Genomic DNA, 15,288 nt, shown 5'->3' on the forward strand with positions numbered 1-15,288 from the left:
CCTTAAGAAGTTTGGTACTAAAATCATTTGATCTTATGGTATCACAATGTGACCCTACAGCTGGACAACAGCCCATCAGATAAAACAAAGATTCACAAGTACTTTCATGTGCTGATAGAGCTACATCCAATTTAAAAACAGAATGGAAACAAAAGGACTGTTAACATAGACACAACTGTTACAGCACTGGAAGTCTGGCCTATATTAAAGTACCTTTTTTCTTCCTCCTTCCCTTTTCTAACCTTTAGGCCTGATCGTGACCATAAATCTCATTGTATTGTCCCCTTGAGAAGAGCAGGTTAGGTCCTTAGACCAGAATTATAATAATGAATTCAGACAACAGGCTAATCTTTCACACTTGTTGGTCCTCTTTCAGGAAAGTGGATTTCTCTTCCAATTCCAATGCATAATGATTTAAAGGTGACACGTGAAAGAGCCTTCATCTGACAGCCACCTTCTCCTTCTTCTGGTTCCTATGGATAGATAGGAAAGCTTGTGCACACTCTCCCCTGAAAACTCACTCTGTGTGTTCTTCTAGGCTGCACTCGTGCCTTTATGCCTTAAGAGGTCTCACAAACTAATCTTCCGTTAAGACCAGGTGCCAGCTATAGATGATATAATCCTGACAGAGCTCATACATTTAAGGAAGAGATGTTTGTCTAATGATACCCTGAGCAGTGGCGAATAAATATCAAAACTTTATCTACCATGAAGATGTACCTAAAAGCTAGAGATCTGTGATCTGCAGAAGACAGAATATACCTTTATCAACACCACAGACAGAGATATTCAGACAGGCTAGCTGAATAGGGCTAAATACTATCAAACTGTTATGATTGTTACTTATTTTCCTTTCTTTCCATTATCTGTTTTATTCTTGGACCCTGAATGCAGAAGCGTCTTAGCTGCAGCAGTAGACACATGTATATCTGATTCCAGGACCATTACCTATGAATTTTAAAGTAACAGCTCTAATACAGTGGGCAAGTAAAAACCAATTCACCGGCTCCACCCAGCAAAGAACCACCTGATCTGGCATACAGATCAGGTGGTTCCTGCTTCACCTTTGCCATGTCATTCCCTTCGAGCTCTAAAAAGCAATTTCAGAAAACACGCAGGTAGATATGTAAAGGAAACTCAACCAAGCACCATGTGACTTTGGACAAGACACTTGAAGGCACCTGACATTTACTAGGTAACCGCACCTGGAAAGTAGATTGCATTCCTTTATTTTAGACAAGTTCTCCCAAATAAATGCATTAATGAAACAGAATAAACTTAAAACCCCACATTATTAGATCACGAAAACTAAGCCTTGAAACCACCTCTGCTCCTCAGCAACCAAAGGGATCATCACTGTTAATCAAATATCTTCTGGGTTTTTTAAATGACACTAAAAATTCTAGATCCTCATAACAGCATTGTGATGACTTTGTTTCTGTCTCTTCAGTAATAAGGTTGGTATTAGCCACTTGGATACCGAATCTTTAGTGCTATTTAAAGACAATGCAGGTGGAAAATGGACACACTTGAAACACTCGAAAAATTAGGGCAACTATTCTGAAAATTGAAAATAAGCAGAAGGTCAATGAATTTCATGTGTTACTTGATACAACACACTTGAATTTGCTTTCTTACACAGGTTTGCATTCTCTCTCAAATTAAAGGCTTCTACAGGTGCACAAATGCAGCTGTGTGCTCCCGCCCACTGCGTAAGCCATAACCACCAGGGGGGGTCGTGATGGCTGCATCCAGCTTATGCAGGACTTTGGGGATGCGTGGCAACACAGTATCCAAGGGCTGTCTGGAGCAGGGATCCAGGTGTCTTGCTGGTATAAATACATATATAAAGTTATAAAAATAAAAAATATATAAATAGTATATATTAAAAAAAATATATAAAAGATCATCTTACTCTTTAAATAGTGGACAGCCCAGGGCCCACTGAGCTCTCCTGCACAGCAGTGGGCTGCACATGCCAGGATCCCCCTTGAGTAGCTTTGCCTCTCAAGGTTACTCCTCAAGGCTGAGAGAATCCTTGTTGTGTCAGATCTTCAGTAAGTGACTAATAGCATGGCAAACTTTGAGGTCTTATCTAAGTGATATAGACAATTGACTGCAAATATATAATCTTTTAGACATAAACCGTTGACCAAGTCTGGGACTAGGACTGGATCCTGCCACACCTCATCTCCTCTCTGAGAAGTTTAGAACGCAATAGGTCCTTTCTGAATCTCATGACTCAGCAGGAGGGTCTCCCCGACAGTTTTGTGTGACCCTGTCTTCTATGCAGTAAATAATCACACATACCTTGCCATCAAATCTTGTTAAACCACTGTCACATTTACCCTTGAACTTTGTTAACTCACTATTTTATATCAGTAAAGTATATTGCTCCTTCTCTCTTAGTGAAGCACACTCTCACTCCATCCACAATAACAAACAAAATGATAACACCCACTTCCAAGGGCAGCTACCTTGTAAAACAGAAACGGATCTCCCTGGAAAGGCAAGGATTGCTGGGTGGAGTAAAAGACTCACTCTAAGTCTACTACTAATAAAAAACCCTCCGACCAAACCATAGGGAAAAAACAGTTAGAGACTGTAATTGAAATCCTTAAAGCAAGAGTAATTATTCACACAGATTAACAAGGGATTAGCATTGGTCATCACCTGGAGAGTTTCACAGCAATGTTTTTCTATAAATATACACTATAATTCAACCACATATACTGGGCTCAGCAGCACTCAGGCCGTTAATATGGAAAAACAACTACCTCCAAAAGATGACAAAAGATTACTTGTCTGGCCCATTATGCAAGCTATCATACAGCTCGTTATACTGGCATTTAAAACCTCTATCCATGGATGAGGAGTTTAGGGTATCTGGCTAGAGCTACCTGAAACAGCACTGACGTTCTCAGAAGAGTGGGGTTTCACCATCTATTGAAGAGCTTTGGAAGGGTCCCACTCAAGTCATACCCAGATTTCTTATCCCTTCTCAAATGCTGGCTTGTGAATTTATCAAGATGGTCCAGAAAAAGAGTAGCAAATTGTTGGAGTCAGAAATGGTGAATTGACAGTCACAAGTAAACAGGGAAATTAGACAGATAGCAAGGACAGAAACTAGAGTTGTTAGCTAGGCATCTGAATTCAGGTATGAGACAGTGATACAGCTTATGTATTTTACATGTCAATCCCGGTACCGTTCATGAACAAGCTATCAAAAAATATAAACAAACAGCTTATCCAAGAATTCAAAAGTCTGCATCTGAAGAGGGAGAACACAAGTGATACCACCTTTCCCAACAAACATTTGACACTTGAAGAAAACATTTCTGAAATAGGGTGTGTATTTTCATTGCTAATTACAAGAAGACAAGTTCTGAAATGCAGACATTTAAATTGAGGAGATCATCACCACTTTGATTAATTTCAAGATAAATAATCCAACTCCTGATGGCTTCAAACAGTTAGCCTGCTTAGGGCTTAGTAGCCTGTAAGCTACCTTACGACTTTTGTTTGACAGCAGAACTCCACGCTCTCTGTGCAGGCAATTGATATCTACTCAAACAGTGCACACCTAAAAAGTTTTCAACCTGAAACACTGGCATTTGAGACCTGTTCTAAGAGTGAAGCTCAACATGTAACTTAGTTAGGACCTTCCCATGAGAAAACCCAGGACTGGCTGCATTAAACAGAATTAGCCACCGCCACCATTTCATTACTAAAACCACCTGCTTCTTGATCATAAAAATCTAACATACTTACAAAGATATCAGTAACGGTTTTGATAGCCTTCTCTTTTCTTTGCATAAATTCATCATCCTGCAAGACATTAACAGAGGTGATTAAAAATATCAGGAATGGAGATTAAATTTCAACCATTGTAATGAGTTTAGCAAAAAAAGTTGTCTAATAGTTTCTAACTGAGCTGCCCGATTAGTTGGTGAAATGTTAGCGATTTCACAGAAAAGTATTTGCTCCTCTCATCAGACAGACAGGTAGGTCTTTAAAACTGTATCAGATCAGCAGTCTTTCTGCTTAAACAGCCTGACAAATGCAATCCCAGCCCGCTACTGGGATCTCCAATCATTACTACACTATGAAGAAATGATGCTAGGATGGGCTTAGTGTGGAAAAGAGATGTTTCCCCTACTGTTGTTTTAGTTTCTAAACAGTAAAAACAATGAAGAAAAAAAAAACCAACAAATCCAAACCACCTCAAGCTAATAAAACCCAGCTATCTTCCCCAATACTAAGGACATCTACCTTTAATGCCGTTATTGAATTAGAGACAAAACTTGGGTTCTAGGTTTTAAATATGAAATTGCCTTGGGATATGCTTGAACTATAGGCACTGCATGAACTATAGGCACAAATCCAAGCTAGTTCCAGCTCTCCTCCTCCACCAAGGAACCTTCATATCATTACTGCAGAATAGGAAGAAGAGAAGATCACAACACTGTTCTAAGCATGTAACTTCAAAGTGGGCAGCACTTGACTATTATCAGGAGAAGGAATATGATCAAGTTATCTTAAACAGTGCAAAATTACTCTTACCACTACACTTCTAGATAAAACTGCACCTCTCACTCCTCTGGCAATCTCATTTTACAGAGAAAAATGTATTTCCTTTTAGACCAAACCTGTATGTGTCTGTCTTTCCCCAAGTTGAGATTTTGAATGAAGTTCTTCAGCAACTTAGTTTTCAAGAACAAACTTTGGGGTTTGGATACAGGGAGACAAGAGCTGACTTTGAGCACTCTAAAACGAAACCCAAGTTTTGGAGCATTAACAGCACATCAGTTCTCATTCAGCTAGATCAGCTTCTCCACAGCATTCCGGGTGTTCTTAAAAGACATTTCAGGCAGTGTAGCTCCAGTCACATGGTTTGTCTGGACACACTGCACAGAGCTCTATATCCACTCCAGAAGCAAGCTACCTGGCAAGTCAGACTGACAGACAAGAACCAAATATTGCAGAAAAACTAAGGCAACTATTAAGCAAAAGTTAACCAGTATCTATGAACTCTCTGTTGTAACAATGTTTTAATTTTTTTCCCAGCTGAATTGGTGCATGGAGTCCTCTAGGACCAATGAATAAAATTACAGCAAAGGCAACTCTGGTATACTGTGCTGATTTCAGAGCTATGAAGCTGGTACTACACCTGACCATTTGACACGTTATAACAGAAACAAGAACTGGCTTGATCTTACCTCTGGTAGTCTATGAGTTTTTTGAAACTGTGATATAGAGTAAGAACGGATATAGTCTCCCATTTCTTCCCTTGTTTCTATTGCACGTTTCACCAGCCACTAGGGGGGAAAAAAAAGTTTTAACAGCAGCAAACACCAAACTAAAAAATTATTTTTAATACACGATAGAAAGCTAAAAGCATATTTTAAGCACACAAACAGGAACATTTATTTGCAAACATGGTAACTCAGGGACCTACTCCTAACAAAATGATTCAGCATTAACAAAATGATTCAACTTTAACTATTCTATAAACTTCACGTTTGCTCTTCTTCTATGTACTAAAAAGCTCAGTAGCAAACAGATAATGCATAAGCTAAGAAAACAAATGGCTTTCCTTATAAAAGTTTTATATATAAAAACCTAAATATTCTTCATGCTGTTGAATTATATTGAACCATACAAACCTCAATGAACCATACTGTTCATACTGGAGTGGAATTCAATAGCCCAAAGAAGACCAAACTGCCTTCCCTTATAAGCTCCTTGAAGCAGACCCTGGTAACCCCAAAACCCACTTTTCTGAATGTTATTTGTAAATAGTGTATTGCAAAATTAGTCATTTTGTTGCATGATTTCCTCTGTATTTACCTTGCACTGAAACATCTCACAGACTGGATTGCTTTTACATTCTAATTGATTTCTTATAGTAGGTATGGGAAGAAAATTCTATTGCAAATTTCAACTCTTAGGAATTCTTAGTTGACAAATTAATTTATAAACAAAACATATGAAATCTTCACAAGCACAACCAAAGTTCACTGATATTTTGCCAATATGAATTTTCTGTAGTCCAAAAGGTTGGATCTTCAATAAAATAATTCCAAAAAGAAAAGTGAAGAGCATCTGTGGAATAGAAATGCATGTGGGTCACTTTAAACATTATTCTAGCTTACATCTTGGGGGGGAAATTACATCTTCTCCCCCCAAAATATCCTAAAGTGCCTTTCCAAAAATCTGAGTGGCATGGGCCCTACATCCTAGCACAAGAAATCTACTACTCAAGCTAAAAATATGTTTTAATGGAGTACATTTCACCACTCTATGTAGTTATATTATCTACAGTATTAATGTTTAACAATAAGAATTAATAACATTATCAAAATACAGAATAATAAATAATATAGAAAAATATAGAGCAGTAGTTTCCTAAAAAAGGAATGTTAATTTTCTGGCTTCTTGTTTTCGTCTATATCATAGCCTCCACACCTCACAACTCACCAGACCAAGAGCTCAGCTGTACCCACCAGCACAACGTACACCCTACATTCAAAAAACTCAAAACTCTACTGTACTCTAAAAGCTATTAACGTTGTCCTTCTACTGAGCAGGCCATACTGAACAAATAATAAATTCCTCAGTTCTAGGAAGCATTGGATTTACAGCACGTATACAAAAATGTGATTACACTCTGCATGCATACAGGTTCATCCCTCTCTACACCAAAGAAGCTCTTGGGAGCATATTTTAGAACAAACTGATAGCCCACAGGCCATATAAAAGCCACCTGGACTATGTTATGATCATCCTTCTACACAGTGAGCTTGAACTGTTCACAGCACCCATCTCTATCAGTCTGAGTGGGAGGAGACATGCTGGAACTCTGATGGAATTTGAAGCCATCAGAAGTTGAACAGGAAGTGTTCTGGGCTCTCAGTGCCAGGACCCAACACTGAACCTGTCTTATATCAGTAGTCCGTTATATTCTGACAGAAGACACCACTTGGAACACGACCTCATCTCATTAATCTTGGCTGTACCTCAGGTAGAAGTCATTACAGCTAGGTTTTATGCATTTCTGTCAATTTTTCCTACTATAGATCACTTATTTTCAAAAACTGCAGCTCCACTGTGAAAAGTGTTCAAGAACCACTATATGCCCGCATAAGAAAAGAGTTCTTTTGACATTTACACAACCACACAAAAAGCCACAAGACATTGAAGTATATTTCAAATAATGTTGGAGGAGATAAATCATGTGGGCTCTTTACAGCCTGTGCAGGAGGTCACATGAGAGATCAGATCAATCTTGGGATCCAAGTTTGAACCAGCAACAGCTTTCTGTGCTATAACCATGAACCCCTGGAAAGCGAGGGGAAGATGATGACAACAATAGAGATGCAAATGCAAACTATTAATTACAAAGCAAATCTCAACACAGGATTGTGTACTTACTTTTCTCTGTGAACATAAGTAGACTTTACTAGGAAGAACAGCACCATTTCTGCCCACTGGAATTTTTTTTAGTCTTTATTTATTTATTTTTAAGTTCTGCTACAGCCAATAGCAGTGAGCCAACTGAATCTAATTTCTTCCTGTAGGGAAGGATTCAGCTGAATTCCTCCCACCAAGTTCACTGGGGTACCTTGCACAGTGCAAGAGGTGTTGGGGCACAATGCCAGGTGGAGAGAAGAGCTGTATTATTTGGGGCTTGATCTGAGATTTCCAGATAGCAAGTGAAATCTTGAATTTAATATGGCCTTGAGTAAAGTGTCATTATCAACCACATAATTCCTACATGCTGTGGTGTGGTCAGCCTATTATAGCTCTTGCGTAGCCTTTTTCAGAACACAGTGTACTGTTGACACCAACAAAAATTTTCCTGAAAGCCTGTCCTAGCTGGGATGAAATGAGGAACCAACAGTATTCGGAGCAGGCAGAGCTTCACAGGGACCTGTCAGCAAGCCACAATTTCTAAAAAACATCCTCTACAGACAGAAAACTAAACACATCAAGAAAGACTTCTTCACCAAGTATGGATTAGATATACTACCCATCGACCAACTACTAAGAAGAATCACTGCTCTCAGAGAAATCTAAAAGCCAATTTCCTCCCTGCCTAGAACTAATGTTTCTCCTTTCCAGAGGTAATATCCCAAACCAGGAATTTGGAAAAAGCAGGTCAGAGAAAAGAATACCTAGTGCTATAGTTTTTATAGCAGGAGTAATAGTTTATGTTCTCACTTTAGGAGAGGAATTATATTTCCTCTGAGAGAAGTCTGCTATTTGATAAATGTAACCATTCATTATCATCATCATCATTATCGTCAAGTGACCAAGGCAAGAAATTAACCTGGGTTGGGATTTTTTTTTTGTTAGGAATAATGCAAGCTTAGAAGTAAAAACTCACATTAACAAGATACAAACTTTCCACCTTAGGCAGTAGGAGCACAGTCAGAAAGAAAGAAAGAAAGAAAGTGTAACAGCAGCGTATACCACAAAACTTTTTGTGGGGAGTGCAGTTAAGTGACTTTCCTCAGGAGCTCCCTACTAGAAGATAACAAGAAAGAGACAACAGGATGTTTTCCCCATTTCTTACAAACTGTAATTTAGATTAAATTCTTAGTTGTTAAATTCTTCCACAGGCAGGTGGTAAAGAGATATTTAATGAAAAAGCAACTTTAACAGTCTTCATTTTCCCTATTTATCAAAGACAGATTTCCGTGTCCAGAAAGTAAAATAAAAAAATGATAACAACATACCAAGGATTCTCAAGATACCACACTTAATTGGAACACATCACATGTTAGCTTAAACCTTAATAACATGGAGAACTATGAGCATGCACATGGTTAGTGAGTGTTCCTCAGCAAATAACGCAGCAATAGGGTCACATGTCAGAGCAACTTGTTCTTCCACCCATACAGTTTGTAAGTGTAGTAATTTAAAGAGTTTGTTTTGTGTTTTTCTTAAATGCAGATCAAGCGATACCTAAGAATTCTATCATCCATAACGTCACTCAATTCTTTAAAAACATTCATGTAAACTAGTTCTCTGTGGTTATTCATTCCAAAGTTATTCCAAAGTTAAAAAGCCAAACAATAATACAGCTCTTTGTGAAAAATTTTATGCAGGTTTTATGGCCTTTTGCAACAAAGTACTGATACATCACAAAATAATTACCTGTACAACAGGAAATATATGAATGAAATCCAGTCCCTGGATCTGATGTGGTTCCAAACGATGAGGACACTTCATTTTTGGTAATACTGACACAATTTTTTCAGTTAAGGCTCTATTATAAAACAACAAACACACATATGTATATATGCTCAATTTTCTTTTGTAAATTACAAATTATTTTTGCAAACACAGTTGGTAGTTAAAGGGTTCCTTCTAGTGGCTTCCATTGTACGCAGCTGTGAAAAGCAATCAAACTCTAATTACAAAACAGTTTTTACATTATACTATATATATTATTAGTCTGTAAAGAGGTGATTAAACCCCTCTTGCAGGCTCCCAGCTTGTGATTTCATTTGTAGAATTACACACAAAATTTTAAGACCCACGTGTTTGGTCAGATGAAATACCCATGTAAGATATATCTACAAACACTTTTGCATATTACAGTATATGCACACATGAAGAAACACTAGCTTTAAGAACAGTTATACTAAGTAAAAGATATGGACTCAAAGAAAGTCCAGAATCAAATGTAAGGACTTAAAAATTTGTTGAGCAGAACTCCCAAAATATTTCTTGACATTACTGCTGAAATTTTAGGAGTTTATATGTATATTACACCTAAAAGCTAAATCCACAGTATGCTTCACATGGTTTTGAAGTGAGTAAAACTGAATTTGCTGGCAACCATCTCGTTCTACAGCTCAGGTAAGAGCTGGTAAAGTGAAAAGATTACCCTAACACAAAGGATTAATCTACAAGAGCATCATCCTGCTTCCACTGAATCCCTTATTTCAAGGCAAGGTACTTTTTTGCTGCCAATGCTGTCAAGCACATTTTTAAAGCAGGTGTCAGCACTGGGGATGAACACTGTACTGGGGAAACTAAAACTATTTTTCAGTGAAGGAAAGGAATTAACTGGTCCAGTACCAACCTTAGTGATATTCAGTACTGCCCAAATGGACAACTGATACTCTTGAATTACAAAAAGGGAGAAAAGAAATATGAGACAGAGACCAAAGACTGGGAACAGAGCCTGAAAAGTTACACTTCTTAAGAGAAGTGAAAACTTTGACATAATTCTTATAAGGCAATTTTCACTATGGCACCATACTAATATTCTACAACATGAAAATAGCAACACCTCTCAGCACAACCAAAGCAAATGCAATTAAAAAAAAAAGTCATTTATGGAATAGATGCAAGATCCTCTCCTAACATATGTTTCCATGCTTATTTCAACTCAGCAGTCAAATAATAGGGCACCATCAAAATATCCTCAGAATACTACTGAGAAAACATAACTTTTCCTTATCTTGAGAACACCACAGGCGCACTGAGCCACTGCCAACATAAACAGCACATGGACTTCAAAACAGCCTATGCTTGTGTGACTCTGGACACTTCAGATTTACAAATAAATCATTGTTGCTGTTTTGGGAGAGGAGCCTGGTTTTTGTTTTGCCAGTTTTGCGTCCAGTCAGCTGGAAAGATAACAGGACATTTTCAGAACAACTTAGCTATTTTCTATCCTGTTGTTCTTAAGGATAACAAAGATGGCAATTATAAAAACTACTGCCACCACCATCTTCATTCTCAGTCTCTACTTAATTCTGTGCACCTAACAATGCTTTATTAAGTTATTTATAATGATTTGAGTGTCTCCAAGTTTAATGGCAATAACCAAAAATCTGCATTTTTAAATGTATTACAGTCTTGCCAATGCAAAATGGCTTTCAAGGAAACAGCACAGAATTTTCTTTCAACTACATTGAGCAAACGAGTCTCTTCATGCAACTCTAACGTGACAGGCTATTGTTACTTCCTGCAAATTTTAATTACGGCTCTTTTATCATAGAAATGCATAAAGAAATAGCATAGTTTAGAATATATTCCCTTTCTCAGCATAAATAATTTTTACAACCTCCCTAATACAGGAACTAGCTGGCTTATAAGCAAATTCCATGCATAAGAAATAAATCAAATCAAAATGGTCTCATTGGGTCACTATCAGGAAGGAACTCTTCCTCCTCAGTATGGGGCAGGTAACCATTTTGGCAACAGTGCCATGCTTTAAGTTCTGTTTGCTGATGCCTGCAATTCCAACCCAGAACCATAAAGGAGAATCAGAGGTTATTTACACAGCAAAGCTGCAGTCACAGAACTCAGGGAAGGTCTTCTAATGTTGCACTCCAGTTTCCAGCAGCGTGGTCTCCCTCTGCCCTTTGTTTTGGCCTCTGTATCATCCCCTTGTGCCAGCACAAGCATCTGTGCAGCTGCATAGAGAACTGGATCCAGGAATTGGTTCATGTTAAAACTATTTTCTTTTTTTTAGTAGGTTTTAATCTGGATCAGTTCCCAATCCAGTTCGATGTGGAGCCACATAAATGCTTTCACTGCTTAGTAGGGCTATAAGAACATGGCAACCCAGAGGGGAAAAGCTCTGCCTTTTTTGGCCTGAGCTTCTTTCTGGGTTTAGAGTTTGTGGAACTACAGTCTGAGAAACCCAGAAACCAGCACAGTGTTCTGCCAATGGGTGGTCTTGAAAAGCAGGAAACTTGGACTAAAAGTCCTTCTTATAAACAAGCAAATATCAGATAACTTCCTCCTCCCCCCTCCCGCCCCAGCCTGCTTCTTCTTTTCTAAGAAAAAAAATAGCACATTTGCCATTTAATCAACTTACATTTTTTGACCAATAGTAGAGTTTTCCTGAAACAATAAATCAACATCAATATCAAAGTTGCAAGTAGTGATACACCACGTCATGCCGCCTACCACCTAGTAAAGAAGCAACAGCATGATTAGTTCCATTTTAAATCAAAAAGGTAAAATCAAACGCATCTTAAAGGCTTTATGTATTTCAGAAACTTCAGCTTAGTATTTTCTCCATCCTCAGTATTCTTATATAAAGATCAAAATACATATAGATAGGATACATATATCAACTTCTACATACATGTCTAAAAGATGACACAAAATAAAAGCAGAGCAGTTACTGACATTCTAAATTCCTCTTAGCTTTAGTTTTGAAACACCTCTCAGATTAAAAAAAAATACCCACAGATAAAATGCAACAGTTTGTTAAATGTTGGGATCTTTAAGAAGTGACCATATGAAAACTTTATCAAGGATCATAATTTCTCTATTCATGTATTTACCTTTCCATATACACCTCTGCTATTCTTTGCTTGCTGACATATGCAACATCACGTGCTAGGCACAGTATCAACATAATAACGGAAATCCCCAGCTCTTTAGAAGTCTCTATTTTAGGCCCTATTCCTAGAGATAGTTAGGCATATTTAAACTCCTGAGCCATTTCATCAACTTCACATAAATTACATAAATATTTAAGACAACCTTGCATAAACATATGTGAGATAACCTAAACATATGCAAAAGCAAAGAACAGAAAACAGGGATTAATATGTGGAATAACTTACCAACATCACACAGCAAATAAGGGTGTTCTGTACAAGGTTTTCTAACACATTACCCCTCTCATTATTCCCATCTGAAACAGCTAATCAGTATCCCTTTTATACTAGGAGCTAGATAATATTCTATAGCAATGCTCATTTTTGTAAAGGTTGGGCATTGTCACGAATTGGTAACTTTACAATCGTATTTAGGCAAGTATAAGCCTGATGCATCCACTTCTACATGTAAACGCAACAGTATTACATCCTAAGACGGTCTCCCTGAAACTACTTTGTGTCGGTGTGCACAGCCTTCCAAGCAGCTAAGGTCAGTAATGCCAAGCAGTCTGAAGAAACTAAAATTGTATTGCAAAGTAGGGCTGTGCTATGATCAAAGAAATGGCAGAAAACAGAAGAGTCCATTTCAAGGCTGCCATAGTTCTGTGTTTTCAAACCCTGGTTCAGAAATTTCTCAGAGTCAGCACTAAAACAATTCAGAAGCCTCTTTTCAACCTGAACTTTGCTCGCTGTCAGTATCACATACTTCCTGCCTAGGACAAAGAGAGGTTAACATACGTGACATTCCAAAGATATGTAAAAACAGCCCAGATATAATCTCACTAGGCTAACTGTGCCATTCTTACACAGAACCTCTCAAGACAAATATTTCCCCAATTCTCATTAATGAATACTTATTTTTAAAGTTACCATGCTATTTCCAAGTATCGAGTCTTTCTAGCTATTCTAACTGAGGTTGAGAGAGGGGCAGATTTCCCCATATATGACTCTAACAAAAAAAACACACCAGCAATTAGCTTGCATCCAATTGTCTCCTTTAAAACAGGCCTTGCTGCACAAAATCATTTTTCAAGACTGAGGGAGTCCCACCTGTCTGAAACTGGGTCGTTTTCAGAATTATTTACACAGGAAAGCCTCATGTGCTCCAAGTAACTTTTTTTTTATTTTTAAATAACCTAGAACTGTTAAACTAACTTGCAAAAAAATATGCAATCTTCATATCCTTAAGAATGGTTTTTACAAATAATGCATTGGTCTCACCTTGTCAAAGGGCGATAATCCTTTGATTCTTGCTCGAAAATACCCAGCAGCCACCAACAGTTCCAAAATTTCAGTCAACTTGATGTTTTGTTCCTCATCTTCTCTTGTTTCAACCTGACAAATGAACAACACAACTACTAATTCAGTGTTTCATACCTCAAGTAAAGATTCTTCCAAACTTTATCTTAGTACAGACCACACCACCTATCAGGGAAAACCGTGACATCCATTAGCAACACAGTTGTTAATTTGAAAGGCATTAAAGAAATAAGTAATACATTTCTACATGGATTTAACATTACATATTTTTTCACCCAGTTCAATACTTGAATCTGCTTTTGTTGTTCAAACTCCTGGTCCACTGCTTGCCTCCAGCTAGACAGATTGCTCCTGTTACCACAAGACAGTTGATTTATTCTCCATTTTGCACATTTCTTTCAATTTCAGGGTTCACAAAATCATACACCTCACATTAACGCTTCTATAAACTTTTTACAAAAACTGGAGTAGAAACTCGTGTGGAATTCCACTTTTTTGGGGAATCCAATTTTAAGCCAAGTATGGCAGCAATAAAAACTAAACTCTGACGGGCAGTCTGGAGAGCTTCAATGCTGCAAAGTCTCATCAGCACAGCACCCTTTTAAGGGTGCTTTTGTCCCCACGTGATGGGTTGAAAACCCACAGCTCCAAGAACACACAGGATTTACGAGAGGCACGGAGCCCCCGCACACCTCAGACCTAGGCCGGGGAGACAGATGAGGGGGCTTTAGGTCTCCCCCTCGGGGGCTGCAGGGACCCACCTCCGCAGCCTCCCCACCTCCCTCTTCCCCAAAACCTCTTCGACAGCCTCCTCCTCAGCCTCCTCTCCTCCCCCTCCCACGGAGCCCACGGAAGCCTAAGAAGCCTGGCAAGCCGAGGGGAGAGGGAAACATAATGGTGCACAGAAGGTGACCTACCCGGGCGCTGCCCGCAGCGCCGCACGGCCTCCCCGCGGCGGGGCGGAGAGAGGCCGGGCTCCCCACGCCCCGAGGGACCCCACCTCACGGGGCCGCGGGCGGGGCTGAGCGCAGAGCTGAGCCCCGCGGTATAGCAGTGACCCCCGGGCTCCCGGGGAGGCGAGGAGGGGAAGGAGCCCGAGGAAGCCAGCGCAGCGGGGCCGGAGGAACAGCGGGCGGCCGCGCCTCACCAGCACCGCTCTGACCGGGGGGAGAGGGGGGGCTGGGAGAGACGCCGCTACGGTACCTCCTGGGGGGCCTGGCACTCCTGTCCCCGGGGGACGACCATCGCCCTCCGCTCCGGCAGCCTGCGCCCAGCCGCTCGTCCTGTCACGTCCGCTCCCCCCGCCGCAACGCCCGGGCGAAGGGGTGTTCCCAGCCGCCGGCTGCCGGGTTCCCCCGCCCCCGCTCAATGGTTCGCCCGCACCCGCCTTGCGTACAAGCGCATCCGGGCCGTGCCATTCGCGGCCAAAGGGGTGCGGGGGAAGGAGGGCGGGGGCTGCACGGCTCCCCGGCGGCTCATGTGACCGACTGCACGGAGCGCAACCGCCGGAGCGCCGGCCTGGCCCCGCCCACCAGTGCGCGCAGCGGCGCCCCTCGGCGCTTCCTCGGCTGCCCGTGGGATCGCGGCGGGGTGGGCCGTGGCGGTGTCC

At 40.1% G+C, this 15,288-nt stretch overlaps 1 protein-coding gene across 3 annotated transcripts in view; it reads right to left on the bottom strand.

Annotated features, from left to right (window-relative positions):
• CCDC93 (coiled-coil domain containing 93) overlaps nucleotides 1-15,074 on the bottom strand; it is a 61,636-nt gene extending 46,562 nt beyond the window's left edge. For all 3 annotated transcript variants that reach the window (XR_010372974.1, XR_010372973.1, XM_064451112.1), the window contains exons 1-6: nucleotides 14,883-15,074; nucleotides 13,641-13,754; nucleotides 11,846-11,940; nucleotides 9,163-9,274; nucleotides 5,220-5,318; nucleotides 3,772-3,828 (exon numbers count right to left, since the gene is read on the bottom strand). Coding sequence is in view for 1 of the 3 variants with exons in the window: in XM_064451112.1 (XP_064307182.1) it covers nucleotides 3,772-3,828; nucleotides 5,220-5,318; nucleotides 9,163-9,274; nucleotides 11,846-11,940; nucleotides 13,641-13,754; nucleotides 14,883-14,924 (519 nt within the window). In the remaining 2 variants the exon portion in view is untranslated. The remainder of the gene's footprint in view (nucleotides 1-3,771; nucleotides 3,829-5,219; nucleotides 5,319-9,162; nucleotides 9,275-11,845; nucleotides 11,941-13,640; nucleotides 13,755-14,882) is intronic.
• Nucleotides 15,075-15,288: the final 214 nt, after the last annotated feature.

This window comes from Phalacrocorax carbo, chromosome 5 (genome assembly GCF_963921805.1).
Source record: "Phalacrocorax carbo chromosome 5, bPhaCar2.1, whole genome shotgun sequence".
Lineage (NCBI taxonomy): Eukaryota > Metazoa > Chordata > Aves > Suliformes > Phalacrocoracidae > Phalacrocorax > Phalacrocorax carbo.